The 10,468-nt window shown below is 40.8% G+C and overlaps 1 protein-coding gene across 1 annotated transcript; it reads right to left on the reverse strand.

The window, feature by feature from the left end:
- Window positions 1-409: 409 nt before the first annotated feature.
- On the reverse strand, window positions 410-9,229 carry C7H9orf153 (chromosome 7 C9orf153 homolog). The gene is made up of 3 exons (XM_055427402.2): window positions 9,144-9,229; window positions 7,335-7,827; window positions 410-3,609 (listed from the first exon to the last, which is right to left on the reverse strand). The coding sequence occupies exons 1-3, from the start codon at window positions 9,207-9,209 to the stop codon at window positions 3,386-3,388; spliced, it is 783 nt and encodes a 260-aa protein (XP_055283377.2). The 5' UTR covers window positions 9,210-9,229; the 3' UTR covers window positions 410-3,385.
- Window positions 9,230-10,468: the final 1,239 nt, after the last annotated feature.

The raw sequence follows: 10,468 nt of genomic DNA on the forward strand, positions 1-10,468 counted from the left end.
TGAAGCAGAAATAGATGCTCTTCTGGAACTCTCTTGCTTTCTCCATGATCCAGCGGATGTTGGCAATTTGATCTCTGGTGCCTCTGCCTTTTCTAAACCCTGCTTGTACATCTGGGAGTTCACGGTTCACATATTGCTGAAGCCTGGCTTGGAGAATTTTGAGCATGACTTTACTAGCATGTGAGATGAGTGCAATTGTGCAGTAGTTTGAGCATTCTTTGGCATTGCCTTTCTTTGGGATTGGAATGAAGACTGATCTTTTCCAGTCCTGTGGCCACTGCTGAGTTTTCCAAATTTGCTGGCATATTGAGTGCAGCACTTTCACAGCATCATCTTTCAAGATTTGAAATAGCTCAACTGGAATTCCATCACCTCCACTAGCTTTGTTTGTAGTGATGCTTCCTAAGGCCCACTTGACTTCACATTCCAAGATGTCTGGCTCTAGGTCAGTGATCACGTTATCGTGACTATCTTGGTTGTGAAGATCTTTTTTGTACAGTTCTGTGTATTCTTGCCACCTCTTCTTAATATCTTCTGCTTCTGTTAGGTCCATACCATTTCTGTCCTTTATCAAGCCCATCTTTGCGTTAAATGTTCCCTTGGAATCTCTAATTTTCTTGAAGAGATCTCTTGTTTTTCCCATTCTGTTGTTTTCCTCTATTTCTTTGCATTGATCACTGAGGAAGGCTTTCTTATCTCTCCTTGCTATTCTTTGGAACTCTGCATTCAGATGCTTATATCTTTCCTTTTCTCCTTTGCTTTTCGCTTCTCTTCTTTTCACAGCTATGTAAGGCCTCCTCAGACAGCCATTTTGCTTTTTTGCATTTCTTTTCCATGGGGATGGTCTTGGTCCCTGTCTCCTGTACAATGTCACGAACCTCCGTCCAGAGTTCATCAGGCACTCTATCTATCAGATCTAGTCCCTTAAATCTATTTCTCACTTCCACTGTATAAATTGTGAAGGTAGCACAACTGAAAAAAATATCTTTGGAACTGTTAGGGGAAACACACTGACTGAAACTGCCCATCCTGGCCAGGCACCATGGCAACCATTTGCATGAGTTGTTTATGACAGGAGGTTCTGGTAAGGAACACGGAACTAATAAGCCTTCACCAACCAGAAGAGTTTGGGAAAGGTCAAAAGGAGACACCACATGTCTGACCACCCCCCAGAATCCTTCTCTTTGGTATCCATCTTGGCTGAATAAGGCATGCACCACCAGGAAGGACTCTGAGTCAGAATGATTGGCCAAAGACAACCTGGAAACTAATCCCATCACCATAAAACCCAAGACTGCAAACCATGTGACAGAGCTGTTCTCCTGGGTTCCTTTACCCTACTGCTCTCCACCCGGGTGCCCTTTCCCAATAAAATCCCTTGCTTTGTCAGCATGAGTGTCTCCTTGAAGAAGAGCCCAGTTTTGGGCCCTGAAAGGGGTCCCCCTTCCTGCAACAGAACTGTCACATGCATGAGGAAAAGTTTACAGTTTTAAGTGCACAGCTTGAGGAATTGAAAAGAAAAAACAAAATATTATGGGTAGCCCAGAAACTGGACAGTACTCCTGATGAAGGTCCCTTCTATTTTGAACTAAAATATGATTTTAAAAAATAGTTCAAAAAATGAACTGCTATATATAAAACAGGTTAACTAATAAGAACCTACTATACAGCACAGGGAACTTTACTCAGTACTCTGTAATGGTCTATATGAGAAAAGAATCTTTAAAAAGAGTGACTAAATGTATATGTGTAAACCGATTCACTTTGCTGTACACCTGAAACTAACACAACATTGTAAATCAACTAAACTCCAGCAATTTTTTTTTAAATAGTGTAAAAATGAAAACTATAGAATAATTTTGGCTTCCTTAATGACTCAGGGGTAAAGAATATGCCTGTCAATGCAGGAGGTGCAGGTTCGACCCGTGGGTCAGGAAGATCCCCTGGAGAAGGAAACAGCAATCCAGTCCAGTATTCTTGCCTGGGAAATCCCATGGATGGAGGAGCCTGGTGGGCTACAGTCCATGGGGTCACAAAAAAAGAGTTGGACTTAGCGACCAAACAACAATACAGACAAATTTCACCTACATACAGGCAAATTTTCTAAGTAATATAATAGGAAATAGAATCCAAAAGTATATTTTAATATCCATGTACTCATATACAATTATTAAAAAATTAATTGCTATTAGTTCTTATACTTCCTCTGAGTTCTTGCTAAAGTACATATTTTACTAGTAGTTTTTCAGTAAGAGATTGTGGATAGTAAGTGATTTTAGCTCTCATATGTTTTAAAATGTATTTATTTTTATTCCTTCTCTTTAAAAAGAATTTAGCTGGTTAGATAATTCCAGATTTACTGTTTTTCCTCAGGATTCTGAGTATATGACACCATCACCTTCTGACATCTTCTATTAATGAAAGTTCCACTATTGATTTGTCATTTCTTTGTATGTTATCCATCTTCTCTTTTTTTGCGGATAATATTTGCCTTTCTTGCTTAATGTTCTAATTTTGCTATTGTGTTTCTAGTATAGATTTATTTTTCTTTTCTTGCTAATCTGAGATTTTTTTAATTCAAGATTTCACATGCTTCTTCATTTCTGAAAAATTATGTCATTTATTTTCAAGCATCATTTCTTTTCCAGTCTCCCTATATTCTTCTGTGACTTACATTGGGTATATTTCTGAACTTCTAATTCTACACTCTATTACTTTTAACTTCTTTTGTAGTCGTCTCCTTTATCTTACTGTGCTGTGAAGCTTCTCTCTAGTGCTATCTTCCAACTCATTAATCCTCTCTCTTCAAATTATCTAGTATGCCACTGAGATAATTTATTGAGGGTTATCATTATTATTATTTTATTTTCAAAGACAATATTTTTTCCCAAGATTTCCAATTTGTTCTTTTTCAAATTTTGTTCTTTCTCCAAAAATGCTAGGTCCTTCCTTATGTTTTTGAGCAGTTAGTGTGTTACTTTTTAAGTTCTCAGAATGATCTCTACAACTTCAGCTGTCAATTCTACCATTTGTTGACTTTACTATTTTTATGATAATGGACTTCTTCATATGCCTAAAATATTTTAAGAGCTATTCTTGTTTGTGAGTTCACCTTCATATGTACTCTTCTTTTCATACAATTTAAATTACCTCAGCCCTGGTCCAGATAGGTTTCACCAGTCCAAACCAGGCATTGTCTTAGCAGACCAATTTAGATCTTTTACTCCATAATAATGGTTTAATATTGAAACCTACACATGCATATTTTATAGACTCAGTTCCTATTTTCCATGGGGCCGCTGCTTCTTTGCTTTTCATGTATCAATTCACTGCTCTCAAAAGGAAGATCTGTATCTAAGATGCTTTAATGAACTACATGTTTCATTTAAGAAGGCGATAACGTTTTTGGGTAATCAACTTGAGGATAAATGACCAGAGACTTATGAACTAGAGGTGGGGAAAGAGGATGCGGCAACTGCTGGCTCCCGACAAATCTCTTCTCACTGTCATTCTTAATGTCTGAAAACTCATCCAAAATGCAGCGCTTCCACTTCACAAGCCCCTTGTAAAATTTCCATTCCAGATCCCTTAGATCCATGAATTGTTTTGCTGAAAAGAATCATATTTTCAAAGAATCACACAATGGCCTTATTTAACTCTCAGTTACTTAGAGATGCTTCATGAACAGAACGAACTTTTGATGAATTCAAGTCCCCTTCTCCCTTGTGTTTCTGAACTTTCTGAAGAAATCTGTTTCTGAAGTTTTGTAAACTAAGGGGGAACCTATATTGTTCATCTCATCTAAAGCCGTCCTCCACATGGGAAATAGACTGGACCTGGCTAGGGCTGGAGTGGACCCTGCAGGGCCATCACAGGTAGAGGTGTCTCCTCTGGTGTGAATTGAGAGACCACAGAGTTGAGAGGTCTACAGGACATAGAAAAGGATCCTAATGTGTAGTTAAGATAAATGGAAAGACTGATAACGGTACATTTGTTAGTGTCATTTCTCCCAAGACACTAGTGTAAGCCCTGAGTATAAAAGGGCAGTGGTTTAGCTAGAATCTGGTTGTTTTCCCTTCACTTCCAGGACCTGCCAGTTTAGGGCATCATTAGTAGTTTCAACCTCTTCATGGAGGCAATGAACCATGGCAAACTCAAGCCAACATATACTACGCAGTCCCCTCCTCAGCAGCCACTGCCCTTTCCCTTCCCTTCAATTCTTTTCATGGCTAGTAACGATGTGTTCATGGCTAAAAACAAAAAGAACAGTAAAAAGCAAGATCTTAGGCAGGGGCTTGGGTGTAAAACCTGAGGCCAAAGAGCAAATAGGAGTGTAAAGAATATCAGGAGAACAGGAGAAAATGGGTCAAGCAAACAAGCAGGCGGGCTGGTCTACTTCTTGTGGGTGACTCTAGCATCTTCCCTGTGTGGTGATATTTAAGCAAGTCACCTATTGCTGAGATACTGCCCCTGCCCCATTAGGCCCCCATCCCTGGGAAGAGTTTGAGTTTCCTCAGGTCTGCGAGATAGGAAGTCTGTATAAATATTCTACACATGCCTGAAGTAGGAGACAGGGGCCAGGGACTGTTCTTTGATTCAGATCTGGCCATCGTGTTCAACAGTCTGTCCTAGGGCTCAGTTGCCAAGGTTGAGGGAATTTGACAAGATCTCAGCAGGCCTGGAATAGCAGGAAGGGCAGGGATATTTGGTGAGGTCATTCAGTTCAGTTCAGTCCTCATTTGTGTCTGACTCTTTGCAACCTCATGAACCACAGCCCGCCAGGCTTCCCTGTCCATCACCAACTCCTGGAGTTTACCCAAACTCATGTCCATTGAGTTGGTGATGCCATCCAACCATCTCATCCTCTGTTGTCCCCTTCTCCTCCTGCCCTCAATCTTTCCCAGCATCAGGGTCTTTTCAAATGAGTCAGCTCTTTGCATCAGGTGGCCAAAGTATTGGAGTTTCAGCTTCTACATCAGTCCTAACAATGAACACCCAGGACTGATCTCCTTTAGGATGGACTGGTTGGATCTCCTTGCAGTCCAAGGGACTCTCAAGAGGTGAGGTCATAGAATGCATGATGTTGATTAGTGAAGAGCTTTATGTTGTGATCTGTGGTGGACACTATGGGTTGGTTCACTCTATACTGAGTATAATCCTTTTCAGCCTTCCTCTCCTCAGAAAGTGGGAAGCTAGGAACTCTATTGACCAGCATTCCTTACAGTAATGGGTGGCTATTGGACACAATTCTGGCCGAGAACTTGTGGGGAGAGTTCACCTGAGAAGGGGTGTTCTGAGGAAGCATTGTTTTCCTATTGAAAGAGGACAGAAGTAACCAGTGTGGCTCTTTCTCTTAGCCCCGCTTCCTCCCTGAAATGTATCCATAGCACCTGGAGGTACAAACAATTTTAGCCATGAAGATAAAAACCACACACAAAAAGATGGGGAGCATGGGTTCTTGATAACACCAAAAAGCATTACTTTTGCCCTTGTCCGCCTCCAGATGGAAAAATTAAAAAAAAAAAAAACTCATTTGATTTTTTTCTGTTATTTCTCATAAAACACATGTCTAATCTACATAGTCCTATAGGATTTATCCAGAGCAAGAGAAGCTCGTGTGATAGGAGAAGAAGAAAATGTCAACACCCACACCCTTTTCCTCCCCCGGTTCTTGGATTTAGTAAGGATGTGTTCTATAATATTCTTTGGTATATCAGGAGTCCTAAAGTTCTCCTGGACTGAGAAAGATTTAAGAACTGGCTGACTGATACAATAATAGCAATACCAAGTAATATAGAACAGTAAAAGATGAATTGTTACAATTAAACCTAAATAATTACTGGATATTCCTCATATGGAGGCCTACTTGGCTTCATGCATATTCCTTGAATAGACAGGCCATGTCTCAGAGATTCTGCCTCCAAGATCTCAGGAAACGAATTCATGGAGGCAGAAGAGAGATTTTAACAGAGTCTGAAAGGGCACATGAGAGAACTCCAGAGGAAAGGACAATTAAGCCCCTATGGGTGGCAAAGCTGTAAATGTTTCAGACCCATCAAACATTCAAAGTCTCCAGCACTTCTTTAGTATACATTTTGCAAATTCTTCTTATTGATTCTCAATACTTTCTATGCTTTTTAGTCTCTGGGCATACTTCACCTATGTCCTTTTATGGACTATCTGAGTTTGAGTGAACTCCAGGAGTTGGTGATGGACAGGGAGGCCTGGCGTGCTGTGATTCATGGGGTTGCAAAGAGTCGGACATGACTGAGTGCCTGAACTAAACTGAACTGAAGGCCATTCCTACAGTTTTCCTTATTTCCACTCTGCCTGGGCTCCATAGTAAGTGTGACTCTGAAAAGGAATTTGAGACCTGAATTAGGCTCTGTCAAGACCTCAATGCAGGGAATTACAGCGAAGATTCTTTCAGCATCCTGGATCAAACATGATCAGAGTAATCAATACATTTCTTTAAATGTGTTCCTTCAGACACTACTTTTAATATTACAATGGAGGTGCCAAAATATTTGCTAGTTTTGAGTAAAGAACTTACTTCAGAGGGTCTCAAATACTTTATCATTGATTTAACATATTTTTATAGCTACAGAGAAGAGCAAGATATTACTTCCCTTTCTTACATAATGAAAATGGAAATCTTAAGAAGACACCCTATCCTTGCTAAAACTAACCATTGTATGTTTTATAACATTTTAAACTTTCTCTGTGTGGTCTTTGGCTTTATATGGGTGCATCCCTATTCAAAACTCAGATACGGCTCGCTTAGAGTTCATTCACTCAGAGCTCCCTCACACTCTCCATTAAAAAAAGAAGAGGAAAGGAAGGAAGGAAGAAAGAAAAAAGAAAGAAGAAAAAAATCAGCTATGAAGTTTCTTTCTGTTGTTTGTGTCCTGTTTATGATAGCCCTGATAGAGATGAAATAATAAAGAAAGGATAAACATTTGTGAAAAAGTATTTTTAAAAACCTCCAATTGCAGTTGAGGTAAGATACTTAAGAAACAAAACCATTGCTCCATAAACACTTGACTTATTCATCAACCTGGAAATGATAGTGAGTCCAAGTTTAACTGGCTTACTTTATAAATGTTTAAATGCTGTGCCTCAGTAGCACACCCTTTCGGGGCGAATCTGAGACGTGGCCCTCAAAGTTTGATTCCCTGTTCTCTATTTCCCCCATCATTATGGGCAGAGGGTGCATCAGCCCTGAACCTCAGAACTGCACGACTCCCTTGGATCAAGGACTCTAGGAACCAAGGTACAATTTGCCGTCAGAGTTCACTCGTTTTCTTCCACATGGCCTCATCTATTTAGATTACCTGGATCGATGAGGAAGTATTTAGGGGCTTTTTCTTCAAAGGTAAACTTCTCTGGCGAGACACAGGGAATGCCCAGCCTGCACAGTATTTTGGTGCTCTGAATCTTCTTCCGTATGGTGACCGTTGACACGGATTTGGAGTGATCGATGAGAATCTCGTAAGGAAGAGTGTGCACCGGAGGAGGGATCCCATACTCGGAGAGTCTCTGCTGGGATTTGGAGAGTCTCTCCACGGGGGAGAAGGACCTGGTAAGCAATATGCGGTGCAGGAGCTCAGTCATAGACTCCGGCCGCTCTTCTCTTCTCACCACCTTGCATGTGAAAACAGGTAAGGAATCATCTGCTCTCCCGTCAGTCCCCCCGGTTCCATTCAGGAAATGCTTTTGACTGAGCATTCTCTGTGCTTCACCAGGTGAAATACAGTGCATTTTCCAGAGATTCAATTTCTTGTTTTCCTTATTAAAATTCTCAACAAACGCATATAATTCTGGCAGCTGTAGAAAAACATGTGGGGAATCAGGAGACTGATCAAAATGTCATTGTCTGGTAGACTCAAAAATCCTAGAACAAATAGGACAACAGTCCTACAAACAGAAACATCTATCTTTGAAAGATAACTTTGCCTAACTAACTAAACAAAATCAATCGTGGGTTGAATTTGTCGAATTCAGAAGGTTGACAGAGGGTTGAATCATAGATTGAGTCCCAAAAGGGTATTATTTTAACCCATTGTTAAATCCTGTGAACTAAAACGAGCTCATTAGACTTGGAGTCTAATGTCTTTAAGATCTTTCCAACTTTAAAATTCTATGAGTGATTAGGGAGAGAAACTGCTGTGGAGGTTGGTGACCTCTGTTTTGAGTAAGGCTATATTTCTTTCTTGCTTTCCTGCTGGCTAAACAGTAAAGAATCCGCCTGTCAATGTATGACAAAACCAGTACAATATTGTAAATTAATTAGCTTCCAATTAAAATAAATAAAATTTATATTAAAAAAAAAAGAATCTGCCTGTAATGAAGAAGATGGGGTTTGATTCCTGGGTTGCAAAGACCCCCTGGAGGGAGAAATGGCAACCCACTCCAGTTTTCTTGCCTGAGAAATCCTGCGGACAGAGGCTACATTCCATGGGTTTGCAAAAGAGTCAGACACGACTCAGCAACTCAAGAACAACAACATATTTCTTTGAAGGAAGAAAGGGAGCTGAGTTAATTTAAATGTCAAAACCTCACCCTGGTGTCCAAAGAGCTCGAATGTTCAGGAATGCCATGCAAAGGAAGCTGTAATTGTCCTTATTCACTGGAATATTTTACTAAAGCACATGGGTTTGTGGAGTGTTTGACAATGGTTGTTGGCAGAAAAGACAGAAGTCTTACTTCTCTCAGAGTACCCTTCTCTATCTAAAATCCTGTATTGAAAAAATAAAATAAAGTTCCTAGAGTATCCTTCCTACTAATTCTGTTATTCCTAACAGGCTTCTGAGGCCTTTGATTGGAAGGCCAGCAAGGCTGAAGTGAGCGCCTGCTTTTGGGCAGCCGAGTTTCCCTTCAGTCCCGGTCAACTCTCTTGCAAGAGCAGCAGATGGGAAGGAGGCTAACGTTGGCACAGGGCTCTTTCACAGGCATTGCCATCACTATGAAGACACCTGAGCACCCCTGCAGGCAAGTGCCGCATTTTGCTGTGACAATAAAGGGTAAGTCACTGGAGTGAGGTTTTTGTGTTCTTGATGGCCCCCTGGCCATCGCTGGGTAAACAGGAGTTGGGATTTGAACAAATCTTGAATGTCAAGTGTCCTGTACTCTCAAGTACATACCGAGCATGTGAGAGATTCGTCTTCCTCACCATCTTTACTCGGATTCATGTCTCTGTTGAAGGACATTGTGTCTTCATTTGAGTCTCTGATTCCTAAAAGATCAAAACAAAGGAAGACCAAAAGAAAGATGAAAAATCAGATAAACTACAAAGAGAGAAAGGTAACACTTGAAGTCTTCAGAAGTTTGTAAGATACCTTTAAATTTTATGCCATTTAAATATTTCTTTTGTTGTCTCCTTACTCTGTCAGTCAAATTAATGATGTTTCAACCAAATCTTTTTTATGAAACACCTCAAATTTTTATGTGACATGTATTTTTGGCATTTAATGCTAGTTCAAAGAATTCTATATGGATTGTTCGATTTGCTTAGGTCTATAAGGTCCGTCTAGTCAAGGCAATGGTTTTTCCCGTGGTCATGTATGGATGTGAGAGTTGGACTGTGAAGAAGGCTGATCGCTGAAGAATCTATGCTTTTGAACTGTGGTGTTGGAGAAGACTCTTGAGAGTCCCTTATACTGCAAGGAGATCCAACCAGTCCATTCTAGAGGAGATCAATCCTGGATGTTCATTGGAGGGACTGATGCTAAAGCTGAAACTGCAATACTTTGGCCACCTCATGCGACGGGTTGACTCACTGGAAAAGACTCTGATGCTGGGAAAGGTTGGGGGCGGGAGGAGAAGGGGACGACGGAGAATGAGATGGCTGGATGGCATCACCGACTCTGTGGACATGGGTTTGAGTGAACTCCAGGAGTTGGTGATGGACAGGGAGGCCTGGCGTGCTGTGATTCATGGGGTCGCAGAGAGTCGGACATGACTGAGCGACTGAACTGAACTGATATTTTTTGATCAACTTCAGTTCCTCTGAATATTAACTCACCTACTTCCTTATCCAGAAAAAGTATTTTTTATTCAGGAAAAAAAGGCTAACAATAATGAAAACAGCAATAATTAACGTTTTGAAATAATGTGCTTTGGGCCACATATAGAGGAGGCACTTTACAGATGGGATTTTGTTTAACCCCTTTGTGAGAGACTAAAAATGGCCACAGAACATTTACAATTAGCCTCATGGATAAGAGGTGCCTAAGTATACTCAGGGTTTCTCTAGTGGTTCAGACAGTGAAGAATCTGCCTGCAATGTGGGGGACCTGGGTTCAGTTCCTGAGTTGGGAAGATCCCCCTGAGGAGGGCATGGCAACCCATTCCAGTATTCTTGCCTAAAGCTCCCCATGAACAAGGAGCCTAGCGGGATATAGACCATGGGGTCGTGAAGAGTCAGACACCATTGAGTGACTAAGCACAGCACAAGTCTGCTCGACGT

The sequence above is a fragment of the Moschus berezovskii genome, chromosome 7 (genome assembly GCF_049115385.1).
Source record: "Moschus berezovskii isolate FMDL1 chromosome 7, NW_MosBer_1.0, whole genome shotgun sequence".
Taxonomy (NCBI): Eukaryota; Metazoa; Chordata; class Mammalia; order Artiodactyla; family Moschidae; genus Moschus; species Moschus berezovskii.

Coding starts and splice junctions, on each gene's coding strand:
- C7H9orf153 (XM_055427402.2), bottom strand. CDS start 9,209: ATGTCCTTCAACAGAGACATGAATCCGAGTAAAGATGGTGAGGAAGAC. Junction 7,828..9,143: donor ACGAATCTCTCACATGCTCG/GTATGTACTTGA, acceptor GTTTTTCTACAG/CTGCCAGAATTATATGCGTT. Junction 3,610..7,334: donor ATACTTCCTCATCGATCCAG/GTAATCTAAATA, acceptor GATTCTTTTCAG/CAAAACAATTCATGGATCTA.